The sequence below is a fragment of the Otolemur garnettii genome, unplaced genomic scaffold, assembly GCF_000181295.1.
Source record: "Otolemur garnettii isolate 467f Iridium unplaced genomic scaffold, OtoGar3 scaffold00067, whole genome shotgun sequence".
Lineage (NCBI taxonomy): Eukaryota > Metazoa > Chordata > Mammalia > Primates > Galagidae > Otolemur > Otolemur garnettii.
Genome location: NW_003852462.1, coordinates 9,094,325 through 9,107,393, shown reverse-complemented (window position 1 = coordinate 9,107,393; position 13,069 = coordinate 9,094,325). Strand labels below are relative to the sequence as shown.

General features: G+C 53.5%; 1 protein-coding gene across 4 annotated transcripts in view; it reads left to right on the top strand.

Annotated features, from left to right (window-relative positions):
* The first annotated feature begins 2,757 nt into the window (after positions 1-2,757).
* DHRS3 (dehydrogenase/reductase 3) overlaps positions 2,758-13,069 on the top strand; it is a 44,208-nt gene continuing 33,896 nt past the window's right edge. For 2 of the 4 annotated variants that reach the window (XM_003793288.3, XM_012807349.2), the window contains exon 1: positions 3,499-4,675. In XM_003793288.3, coding sequence (XP_003793336.1) covers positions 4,481-4,675 — 195 coding nt within the window. In that variant the 5' untranslated portion in view covers positions 3,499-4,480. Of the gene's footprint in view, positions 2,789-3,498; positions 4,676-13,069 lie in introns of those variants that run through there. The other 2 variants (XM_023515175.1, XM_012807350.2) reach the window with 2 other exon arrangements.

The following is a 13,069-nucleotide window of genomic DNA, read 5'->3' as shown; positions in this document are numbered from 1 at the left end:
AAGGATTGAAACCTCCGCAGACTTGCTCTCCTGGATACCTTGGTGCCCAAGCAAAGGGTTTTTCCACCCATCTGTTTTCTCCTCTGTTTCCTCTGGCTGGGCAAGCCACCCAGCAGGAGTCTGTCTCCACAAAGACCCTCCAGGGCAGCTGATCTTAAACTTCATGAAACACTTTTTTCCACTAGACCAGGAGGTTTTCTAAACCCAACCCCCTCGATTCAACACTGCTGACTTGTACTACTCAGGGCAAAATAGCCGATTGTCAAATAAAGCCATGTACGTGTGTTCACGTGTGTCTGTGTGTGTGTGTGTGTGTGCATGTGCGCGTATGTTGATCACATCAAGTTGTTGGTATTAAGATGCTGCACCAGAGCTGCCAGAAGAGTGGGGGCAGCAGGCGGTGGGCCCTGACCTGCTCGATTTGACCCTGACTGTAGTTCCTTGGGAGGGAAGGGGGCCCTTGAGAGGTCCCTGAGCTTGGTGCTCCTGACAGCAGGGCCTCCAGGTGCTACTGTCCACTCCTCATTAACTAGTAGCATCCCTACATTCCATCCCTGGCCTGAGCACCCACTTGGCCTGCTCACTGTTCTCCCCACATCCACCTGGGTTCCCAGATGCTGTCCTGGACCCAGCCACCAGAGCAGGCCTGCAGTACTGACCTCACTTCTCTAATCCCAGTGAGCAAAGGGGCACCTGGGATCTCGTTCAGTAAAGTGCAGAGTCCCATCCAGGAGAGCTGGGTGGTGCCTGGGAGTTTGCACATCTTACCCCTGATTTGATGGTGTGGGGACCACGCTGTGAGCAGGAGACCAATGCTCGGGACAGGAAGGCATCTGAGCCACAGCAAATGTCAGTTCTTCAGGCTGCAGTTCCTTTCTTCCCTCAAGCCCATAAAGACTCCTTTCTCCTTTTCAGGGGCAGGCCTGGCATGTGAAATTTCAAACTTTGCCCTGGAGTTAAATTCCAGGAGGGGGTACCAAGAACAGAGCATGAAGGATGGGGGAGGGAGGGAAGGCAGGGAGGATGTGTCCCGTGATGCTCCCACTGAAGCCAGGCCACAGGGCCCTCGGGGCTGGCCTGCTGACCCGTGCCCCCCAGCCCAAGGCACCGTGCCTGCTGACCCCCTTCTTCCAGGGATCTGGGGGGAGGGCAAAAGAGGAGGGAACAGTTCCCTCTGCACAGTTGATGCTGGCTGGGTGAAACCCATGGCTCTCCAGGATGCCAAGCCCACGAAACCCACATCCTGAAGGTGGACCAGGTAGACAAAGGCCCCAGTACTCCTCAGGCCAGCTTCTCGCTCTGCCAACCCCTTTGGAGATTGCCTGACTTGTTCTTTTTTTTCCTCTGACCTCAGCCCTCACCTACTGAAGAGCATGTGGCCTGTGTCCTCCTGAATAAAATGAGCAGACAGTGATGCTCAGCTCCTCGGCCATTAGGGCAATGAAATGGGAACTCATGTGAAGGGCTGGACGTAAGTGCACTAGAGGTCCGTTTGGGTTCCCAATCTCCTTCCCACACACCTTCAGTCCAACATCCCAAACACACACCCACCAGAGTGGGAGGTGGGACCTCGTGGTCACCCCACTGCTCTGGCATCTGACCAGGGTGAGAGAGCTGGTTGGCGAATGTGAGTCTCTGTATATGAGTTGCACGATATCTTTGCTTCCCCAGCCATAAAAGAGTGGGAGGTGTCTTTCCAAGCCCTTTTAGACTCAGGGTGTGAACCTTATGTGGAGAGAAAGGCCTGGAAGAAAAGCAGGAACATGTGAGGCTGGAGGCCGGGCAGTCTGCAGGTGCAGTGTCCCTCCGGGGCCGCTAGGCGGCTCCGAGGATAATAAATAAATGAGCACAGGCTGCATTTGCACCGTGGCTCTGTCCTCAGACTTTTCCAGTTTTCTTCACAGGCCTGGCACCAACACCAGACACTGCTGGGTGGGAAGGGCCTCCTGTCCCCAGGCTGGGGTTTCTTTCCCATCTTCACAGCCATCAAAGATGGGAAGAGGGGGGTCGCCCTGGGAGTTCCGCCCTGGGAATCACATCGCCCTGGGCCACCGTCTGCTCTCCAGCTATATTTTAGGTGGCCGGTGGGTGGGAAGAGGGTTTGGGGAGTCTCTGGTCTTCAGTCCTTGGCCCAGAAACCTCCTCTCCTCTTGCCAGAGTGGGGTGGGGCGGGAAGAAGTCTGGATTTGGAATCCTCCCTCCTGCACTTCCTGGCTGGGTAACCTGGAAAATGGGATATAATACCCCCTCTGCAAGGTCAGCGAGAGGATGAAATGTCAGCAGGCAGGCTCTGGTCTAAGGTCGTTTCTCTTCCCAACCCTTTCCTGCCTTTTTCTTCCTGGAAGAAAGATCCTCTCCTGGGGAACTTTGCTCCAGAACTAGAGAAGGTCTTTGCAGGTGAAGAGGTGATCCCCAGTCACACCTTACCAAATTAGCATTGCTCTAAGTGACTTTCTCACCCAGACAGAGCATTAGAAATACTGATCCCAGTGCACCCAGGGTTGCTGAATCAGAATTTCTGGGGGTGAGGCCCTGGAATCCCCATCTGAACAAGTTGCCTGCTGGAAAAGGCTGTCCCAGATTACAGAGCAGCTTCCCAGCTCCCTCTCCATTCTCCGGCCTGGGGATGTTCAGGGGCGGACAGAGGCAAGTCTCACCAGCACTTTGAACTGGGGCTGCTTTTTAGTGACTCACCTCCCAGACTTCCTGCAACAGACAACTCTAAATAGCTGGGTCCCACCCTCCAGGAGGGGAGACATTCCTGCTGCGGAGGGCGGGAAGTTACAAGGTGGGTGCCCCACCAGGGCAGGTCAGGGAGACCCAGAGAGAGAGCATGCTGCCTCCGTGGCACAGGGTACAGGTATGGGACGTTTTCCTCACAGGCTTTTGTTATTAAGGAAGTTGCTGTCAGTCAAGGTAATTCTAGCCCAGATGAGCAATAAATAGGCTCCCAGCTAATCTTATGGGGATTTTATTGGCACCTGGGGCAGAGGTTCCTTTACCCGGCCCACCCTCTCCCCTCAAAGCAAAACCTTGCTCCCCAGCAGCGGTTCCCCCCCGCAATGTGGGGGATTTGAGTCAGACTTAGCACACGCCAAGAGAAGACTTAAGACGTCCCGGCAAAGGTGGGACGTGGCTTCCTGGTCCTACCTACCTGAATGCAGGGATGACCAAATGACCAAAATAAAACCCTGGGGGACTTGGTTGGGTCAAGGCCTGCGCGAGCTCCCTCGGGGCAGCCTGGCACGCAGGGGTGGCCACCCGGCCCGCGGGCGGCCTGGCAAGGAGAAAGGTCTCGGGGAGGTAGCCGGCACGCTGGAGTCGGTTCCAGCGTGTTCGAATTACAGCTGCGAGCCCTCAGGGACACCGGCGGCAAGTCCAGGCTTGCGGAGAGGGGAGCCAGTCCCGGGAGAGCGCAAGTCGCAGCGAGCCCGTGTGCGCGCCTGTGCGCGCGCCCCGCGACGGCGCAGGGGGAGGGGAGGCCGCAGCAGCCACTCAGAGGAACCGTAGTGAAGCCTCCCAACAACTTTAACTGTCAATCAGACTTAATGGGGTATTAAAAAAAAATGGGGGAAAAAGGGCCGCCCTCTAGCTCAACGCCGCGGCTGCCCCGGGAGTGAATGAATAAGGCCGCGCAGACCGGGGCGTCCGATCCACGCGCGCTCCGCACCCAGGCCCTCTCGAAGTTGGAAAGGACAAAAAGAAGGCAATAAATGCGAAAAAGGGAGAGAGAGGGAGCCGGATCGAGAGGCAACTCCCAGCGTGTGCTGGGAGAGAGAGGGAGGGAGGGAGCCGGGGAGAACGAGCGCGCGCGAGGGCGAGCCCTGCACGTAAAGAAACTGACACCCGGACCCCCCACTTCTGCTGCACGTTGCTGGCAATCAGATCGCGTTTAAGCAATTTCCTGAGCCCAAGAATAGCAATGAGTCGGGAGACTTTCGCGGGCTGAAATTGGGAGCTCCAAGCACTCCCCCCACTTTTTTTTTTCTCCTGGAGAAGGGGTGGGGGCGCGCTACAATTTGGAAACAGCTTTTTTTTTTTTTTTTAATCTTGCACTTTGAAACCGCGGGACTGTAGCAGGGTGCGCGCGTGCGGTTGGTGCCTTTTTTTTTCTTCCCCTGCCTAAACTCCTCTGTCAGTCTGTAAACATCACCTGAGAATTCCCCAGCCGAAACGGCTGCTGGGGCAAGAAACTTCTTGTTAGAACTTTCCACCTCCGGCTTCGCCTCCACCTCCCGTACCGTCCCAACCTTCTGAGACGCTTTTCTCCTCCCGGGGAGGATTGATTTTTTTTTTTTTTTTCTCTCACCCTGTGCTTTGCATTTGGGAAGAGGTGATTTCAAGAGTGGCCAGGTGGGACGCCTCTCTCCTCCTTCTTATTCGGTTTATTTATTATTGTTTGGGGTGTTTTCTTTTTTAATTCCTGTTTTGTTCGGTCTGGGGAGTTTTCCGCCCCCTGCCCGGCTCCGCGGCCCGGAGGATGGTGTGGAAATGGCTGGGCGCCTTGGTGGTGTTCCCTCTGCAGATGATCTATCTGGTGGCGAAAGCAGCCGTCGGACTGGTGCTGCCCGCCAAGCTGCGGGACCTGTCGCGGGAGAACGTCCTCATCACTGGCGGCGGGAGAGGAATCGGCCGTCAGCTCGCTCGCGAGTTCGCAGAGCGCGGCGCCAGAAAGGTACCCGGGCACCGCGACTCCCGGAGAGGGGGCCACGGGGGCGGGGGTGCGCCCACCTGCTGCCGCTGCAGGATCGCGCGCCCGGGAGCCGAAAGTCGCCAGTTGCCCGGCTTCCCTGCGCCACCCGGGAGTGCTGAGCTAGTTGGTTTCACCTTGTAAATTTCCCGGGCACCCGACTGTCCCCTTTGGCAGGTCTAGAGCTGATCCGCTCCTTTGGGGATAGGTGGCTGGCGGGCTGTCTGCCCCCACCCCGAAACTTAGGAGGCTCACCCATTTCCCACATTCCTACCACCCAAAGGACGGTGTTGTTCCCCCCTCATCTCCCGCCCCGCCGTCGCCTTCCCCTTTTTGCCGCCACCCTGGAGGGCAGGGTGTGCGCGCTCCTTGCTAGGGCTGGGAGCCGCCTGCTAGCTGGCGCTTCGTGTTTTCCTTGGCAACCCGCTTCCCAGCCCCAACCTGGGCGGCTGCGGCTCTGAACACACGTCGAGAGGGGGTACTCAGTTTGGGTTTGCAGAGGGAGGGGAGCAGTCTCGGATGGATAGCCTAACCGGACAGGCACTAGGAGGCCCAGGTGTTTGGAAATCAGTAAAGGGGAGGACGGGATAACCAGCAACAGATAAAGAGCCCTTGTTCTCACCTTCAACCCTGTCTCCTCCCCCCATACAGCCCTGGAGGGGATTCCTCCCCTTTAAGTTGGGAGGTGGTGCCGTGGCAGGGTCCTCCCAGCCTCAACTTTTCGGTGGTCCCAGCACCCCTTGCTCCAGATTTCTGAGACCTAGCGCTGGGGGGGGCGGGGGGCGGGTGGTGAGCCGGCTGTCACCCAACTCCCAACTCAGGCCAGGCTGACTCACCCAGTGACCAGAGCCCAGGGAGAGAGGGAGGCAGGCCGGGGCTGTCTCCAGTCAGCCCAGTGAAAAGGAAGAGGGAAAATAGGGAATTAGTTTGAAACTTAAACTGTTGTGAACCAGGGGGGTGAAAGGGCCCGCAAAGCCAGCTGATCTGACATGGAGCCACATACCTTGGGGATTAAGTAAATATGTACTGTAGAAAACCAAACCTGCATGTAATTCCAGGTTGCTTTTGTTTTGTTAAATACTGCCCTGAGATTTACAATTCCTCAGGGGTGGCTCTGACGGGGACTGAACTTTGGAGCCTGAACTATCAGCCAAAGCTGATCCGATTAACTCTTCCCTAGCCGGACTGGCAGGAGGCTGTTGTGGCCAAACTGGTGGGGGTCCAGCTGTCCAGGACTCCCTCTTCTCCTTGGGTGGTTTGGACAGCTGCTTGACCTTGCAGTGGAAGGGGCGTTCGGAAGTGTTTTTAACCCTTGGACACACTGAAGAAGGGGAACTAAGAACTCCTTCTCAGCAGTTTCATTTTCTGGAGGTGATTGCTCCCAACGCCCTTTGCAGAGGGGCATCGGGAGGGCAGATGTGGGTGTCGTTGGGGAGAGAATGTGGGTTTGGGACAATTGTGTGTAATTGTTATTCCTTGGCCGTCTGCATCCCACGGAGACTTTCTTCTGTGTCTTCCAGCTGGCCCAGGTCCTGGGTCTCTTGCACTGTTCCTGTAGCTGACAGCAGTAGGCAGATGAGGAACTCTTAGTCAATCTGGAAAAACTTGACTGACTATAAACAACCCTAAATGGGAAGAAGTACATGGCATGGGGGGGGGGGGAGTCTGATAGTGGCCGAGTGGAACCTTCAAGTTCATGCACTGGGAATCACAGCCCCACCTAAGTTGCAGTGGACATCCTCTTCCAGGGGATAACCCCACTGCCAATTAGAAATGTCTTCAATGGCTGTCAGGGTCACTGAAAACAGGATCCCTGGGGATCTGTGAGACTTCAGGGCCAATCATGCTAGGTCGAGTCATCAGACCAAACCAGGATGACCAGAAGTACTCCCTGTCACTCATCATTATCTGTCCAATTACGGGAGCTACTTTTATTGAGACTTCTGCGTGCTGACACGGTGGGGAATTTGGAATCATGGCTTCTTACCTGAGTCTACCTGGGGCCAGTGAGTGGACTTTGGGATACCCTCCCCCCCAACCTTCAGCAAAGAGTGTTTTGGGGCCTGGTTGGGCTTGGGACAAAGGGCCAAGTGCTATTTGGTTGGAGAATTTATGGGAGATGGCTAAGTGGGTTGGGGACAGGCGTGAATGGTGGCCTTAGTGGTGGCCTAGGAGCATCAGAGAGAACTGGAGAGGGCTGGGGGCACCTCCAGCCTGCAGTGACAGGCGGCAGTGTAGAACCACAGATGACTCCTCTCTCCTTTTGCTGGAAGCAGAGACTGCTTTTGAGTGCCTTCCTAACCTGGGTTCTGGTGGGATTGGATCCAGGGGGTGGGGGACAAGGATTCCCAAAAGAAGGGAGAAAAGAGCCCCAGAGTCTCTCTACAAACAGCTGACATGTCTAGGAGATAGGTTTTTATTTGCGGAAGGGGGGAGTTGACAACCCAGTTGTTTCATGTAATGACCTTGAGTTAAGTAAGATTTGGCAGTGTTTGTGGGTGGCAGTGAGTTTAGGCTGCAAAGGTGGATCGAATAAAGATTTTTCTTAAAGGGACATAAAGATCAGGAGTTTGGAATTTCTTAGTCAGGAGACACCTCACCTTACCCACAGGGTACTGAGGTTAATGGGGACACTCTCTGTCATGGCAGGTCTCCAGGGGCAAGGCTCCTGCTAAGTTTTTCCCCACTACATTCCTTTTTAAATTTCCCATTCTCTCCTGAAATTCCTCCCATGAAGACATTCACAAAGCTCAGGGCCATTCCTCTTACCCCCCAGGAAACGAACTTGACCGGTAGGGAGCTCAGTCTGCAAAGCCTTTGAGTTTGACATGGTTGTGGCAGGAGCGCCTGGGAGAGGCAGACTGCTTGTTTGGCATTGCAGTGGCTATTCCAGTCTTTGATTCAGTATTGGGCACGTGACTGGACTAGAAGCCCGAGCCATGACTGCAGGCCAGGGGAGGCAGGGCCAGCGGACATGGGCCTTCTTCCCTCCTCAAGAGGCCTCAAGGACCATTTCAGGGAAGTAGGATGTGACCTGGCTCAGAGTTCAATCTGTCTTGCTATTACTGAGTTTAGAGTATATGGGTACAGAACCCTGTTTCTAAAGCAAGTAACCAAGAACTAGCCCCGTGAGTAGGTTTGTGAATCCTGTTTCCTATCACGTCCAGCCAGCCAGTCCGTATCCTTTCTAATCTCTAGCACTGGGGTGGGCCCAGGCCCATCATTCATTTCCTTGTCAGGCATCTCTGAGAGACCTAGTCCAGCAAATTCACCTGTAGTGTCTGTTATGTGTTGGCATAGCTCTAAGCCCATGGGAGAATATAGCAAAGATGAATGAAGGTCCAGAGACAGGGCCAGGTGCTTACACAAATCACATGCCTATTAGCTTCCTTGTGGTTGCTGCAACAAATTACGATAAACTGGGTGGCTTACTACAATAGAAATGTCTCTCCTCAGTGCTCTGGAGGCTGGAAGACTGAAATCAAGGTGGTGGCAGGGCCAGCTCCTTCCAAAGACTCAAGAGGAGGAAGCTTCCTTGTGTCTTCCAGCTCCTGGTGGCTCCTGGTGTTCTGGCATCTGGCAGCCTCACCCCAATCTCTACCTCTGTCTTCAGATAGCCCTCTCTTTGCCTCCCCCCCCCACCTTGTCCTGTCCTTTTCTCTTAAGGACACTAGTCATTAGATTTAGGGCACACACTGAATTTGAGGTGATTGCATCTCCAGATCCTTAACTAGTCACATCTCCAAAGATTGGATCTTTGGAATTTCCTTTGGTGTCAGGGTCACTGAACACAGGATCCCTGGAGATCTGTGAGACTTCAGTGTCCATCACACTAGGTCGAGTCATCAGACCAAACCAGGGTGACCAGAAGTAGTCCCTGTCACTCATCATTATCTGTCCAATTACGGGAGCTACTTTTATTGAGTCTTCTGTGTGCCCACATGGTGGGGAGTTTGGAATCATGGCTTCTTACCTGAGTCTACCTGGGGCCAGTGAGTGGACTTTGGGACACCCCCCCAACCTTCAGCAAAGATTGTTTTGGGGTCCAGCTGGGCTTGGGGACAAAGGGCCAAGTTCTATGTGGATGGAGAATTTACTATGGGAGATGGCTAAGTGGGTTGGGGACAGGTGTGAATGGTGGGCTTTGGGGTGGTCCAAGAACATCAGAGAGAGCTGGAGAGGGCTGGGGGCACCTCCAATTTCCAAATAAGGTCAGATTCTGAAGTTCCAGGTAGACATGAATGGGGGGTGGGGGTGGCATTACACAGCAGAGCAGTTCAGTCATAACAAGGGCTCTTGGAAAGCTTCATGAAGGAAGCAGCATTTGCATGAGCCTCTCAGAAGGTCAAGAATTCCAGCCAGGAGAGATGTGGAAAGGGCAATCCAGGAGCCACCGGATCAAAGACTAAACCTGGCTGGAATTGCAGAGGGAAGGGAAGAGAGACACAAAAAAATGTTGAATGATGGGAAGGGGAGGCCAGCGGGGAGTTCCCATCTTGGCCTCTGAGTTGGGTCAGTTCTGGTGAGAGTGGAAAAAGGAGAAAGAGAGGAGAGGGTCCAGATAGGTCATCTTATGGAACCCAGAGTCATCAGGCCTAAATTGCTGCATAAAAAACTGCCATGGGAGACCACAGTTGCCCAGACCCTCTGTCCACACCCTGGTTGCAGCCTGGAAGCAGGAGAGCAGCCACCTGTCCTGCTGGTGGCATCCAGGAGAAGTCTTTCAGCTAGGGGCATCCGGTCCTTGAGTTTCAAAACAATGCACCTTGCAAGGTGAGCCGTCTTCTGAATAAACAAACAGCTCCCTCTCTCTCCTCCAGCCCCTTCCCTTGGAGAACAAAGGTGTGTCTGCCTCTAGGACCACACCCCCTGCTTTCTCGCTCTCCTGGGCAGAGGCCAGACAGAGACTGGGTTCTTGGTCCTGGAAAAGGCACTGCTTTTTTCTGGGTGGCAGCTAAGAACACATCTATAAAATGAGAAGGGACACCGTGATTCCCTAAGATCCTGGCGTGCTCAAAAATTCTCATATTATGGTTCCATCACCCCAGGAAAGCAATGGATGTCTAAACACCCTGAGTTACGAGGAGGAGACTTTCAGGGGGGGAAAAAAGCATTTGTCCTCATCGCTGCCACTGATTATCTCAACCGTTTTTGCCAGTCACCAGATGCCACCACATGAAAAAGAAGCAAATCAGAGTTGGCAATGTGCTGCCTGACTCCACGGGAGGCCCTGCACCCATCCTAACTCCCTCAGCAGCCTCAGTGGATTTATTTCAAATCTCACAGAAGATGTTGATGTTTTCAAGCTGTAGCTATCAAGGGACTAAGGGGCCCAAGTTCCTTAACCAGCATGTCAAGCAAAATTGTCTGTTTTTTACCCTCAAATCACCAAATTGGCTATCTGGACTTTAGAGAATGCTCCCTCCATGTAGTAATTGTGACCCCGAAGCAGCAAATCCATTTCCAGTCCGCTTAGCCCCTCTGCTAACTCTTGTTTAGACTTCAAACTCTACTGAGTTTTTATCTCTCCAGGCCTAGCGCATTTGTTTATGACTGCTCAGGGCCCTTCTGATCTCTTTATCGTCGTGATTACTTTCTCTGGTTCGTTTCTATCTTGGTATTTTTGGAAGCTATGTACTTTGAGAACATGATCTCAGCTGTGTTTGTGAGAAGGCGTCACTTCTACCCAGGAAATGTATCTGCTTGTCACAAGCACTGTAATTCATCCTGGAAAGTCTTGTCCCCACCTGCCACCACCATCACAATCCTACATCATTTTAAGTATCAGCACAGGAAAGGTTCCAGACCCAACATTTTCTCCCTTATCGTGGGACAAAAGCATGGCCACACCTACAGTATGATGAGATGGTTCTCCTTGCTGCCTTCAGGAGACACAGTGTAAAAACACAGCAGTCTTTGAGATACTTATGGAAACATTTCAAACTTATCATTCAGATGAACTGTGGTGCTCAGGAAACAGTTGAAGCCAAATGGAAATGTGAGAAGTCAATCTATTTTGACCTTGGCACAATCAAATGGTTGGTGGGAACTCATTCATTCATTCACTTATTTTTTTTTTTTTTTTTTGAGACGGAGCCTCAAGCTATCCCCCTGGGTAGAGTGCCATGGCATCACAGCTCATAGCAACCTCCAACTCCTGGGCTCAAGCGAGTCTCCTGCCTCAGCCTCCCAAGTAGCTGGGACCACAGGCACCCGCCACAACACCTGGCCATTTTTTTTTGGTTGCAGCCATCATTGTTGTGTGGCAGGCCCGGGCTGGGGATTCGAACCCGCCACCTTAGGTGTACGTGGCTGGCGCCTTAGCCGCTTGAGCCACAGGCGCCGAGCCATTCATTCACTTATTTATACATTCATCACATTTGTGGACCACCTACTATGTATCGGGCAGTGTTCTGGGAGATGGCAGGGAGCAAAGCCGATGACAGTCCTCACCCGTGTAGAGCTGACATTTTAGGGAGGGAGACAGATAGGTAATAAGCAAATCAGATAGGTGGTGCATCAGATCATAGAAAATGCTAAGGGGGGGGAAACAAATGAAGCCAGGACAGGACTGAGAGCGAGGGAAGAGGAAGGAAGCCAAGGCTTGGTGGAAAGGGGGCAGTGGTATTCCAGACACAGGGAAGAGTGTCTTCTCTCTGAGGAGAGAAAGTGCCTGGGGCGTTCGAGGGACAAGAGGTGGCCAGTGCCGCTGGAGCAGTGAACAAGGTGGGAAGAGGAGGAACTGAGGCCAGCAGCTTCCAGCACAGGCAGGTGGGCCCAGCTGACTCAGAGGGAAGCTGGGGGCTGTCCAGTGTGATGCTCTAGCCCTGTGGTTCTCAACCTTCCTAATGCCGTGGCCCTTTAATACAGTTCCTGTGGGTCGTGCCCCACAGGTTGAGAACTGCTGCTCTAGCCTAATTCTTAGCAGGATCACTGGCTGCTATGCTGGGGAGCACAGCCAGGGGATGGGGGAGAGTGTCAGACCGGGAGCAGGAGACCAGTTAGGAGGCCACTGGGTTCCCGTGCCTCCCCTGAGAACATCACCCCAGACTTGCTTCACTGTCTTCTTTGAGAGATTCCCAAAGTTCAGGGCAGGCTCGTCACATCTCAGTGGAGTTTTAGAGGTTGCTGAGGGTCCTCCAGTAGCTTTATAGTCAAGATGGAAGCGTGTGGGCTGAGGGCCATCAGCCAGCCAGGCAGGCCTATGTGTCGCTTTGGGGGTAGGTGGGAGTCATCCAGCTAGAGGGCATCAAGGGGGGGGGATATCTACTGGGAAGCCCTGCTTGTGGCTGCATCCTGAGCTGTTTTTATAGGTCACTCAGGTTAGGAGTGAGGACCAGCTCAAGGTCAACACAGCTCCAAGGAATTGGGACCGTGTCTGCCCCACTGATTGATTCAGAAAGCTAGGCCTTGGAGATGACTCGAGAGCCCCATAAACAGGATTCTCTCCTTATAGGACTGAGTGTTCCTGGTCGTCTCCAGAGTGAAAAAGCCCCTGATGCTTTGGAAGGGTGCGTTGACTCCAGCAAGCTGACTTTTAATGGCAGTAATGCTTCATTCCCCCTGATAATAAGATCAACTGTGTTGGGGCCCGGAACGAAGGCAGCGTTTTTCTGTTCTACTTTATCGTAGGACTTGTGGAGTGTTGTGATCAGAATGAGTCAGTTGACACCTAGAGAGGGTCTTTGAGCATCTGGAGGGTGTCCAAGGAATGGGCTCAGGATGGCAGAAAGAAGCCATGACTTCTGGCAAGTTTGAGAGTTTAGTTGACTACTTAAGAGGCAGGGAGATTGTACCAGCTGTCTTCCAATATGACAAGGGCCTGGGATCTGTTCCAGATGGTTCTGGAACACTGCAGCAGGCCTGTGGAGAGGGCTCAGGAAGCAAACCTGGGTCCTGCAGCAGGAACACTTTCCCGCCCTTTGGAGCTTTCTGCAAATGAACAGGCTGTGCTTTCAGCAAACGTGATGTAAGATCCTGCATCCTGGGAGGTGAGGTTCTGGACAACCTCCTGGGTCTCTTCCACTGCTCGGATTTTATGAGTCATCATCACCAGAGTGACATCAGTGAGGACAGTGATCCAGGCAGGGCTGGAGGACGGGAGGAAAAGAACACCAGCATCAATCATCCCACACTTAAAAAAAGACAACCGTGGCTTGGCACCATTAGCACACTGGTTACAGAGCTGGCCACATGCACCAGGGCTGGTGGGTTCGAACCCACCCCGGGCCAGCTAAACAACAATGACAACTGCAACAAAAAAATAACCAGGCATTGTGGCAGACCTGTAGTCCCAGCTACTTGGGAGGCTGAGGCAAGAGAATTGCTTAAGCCCAAGAGTTGGAGGTTGCTGTGAGCTGTGATACCACCGCACTCTAC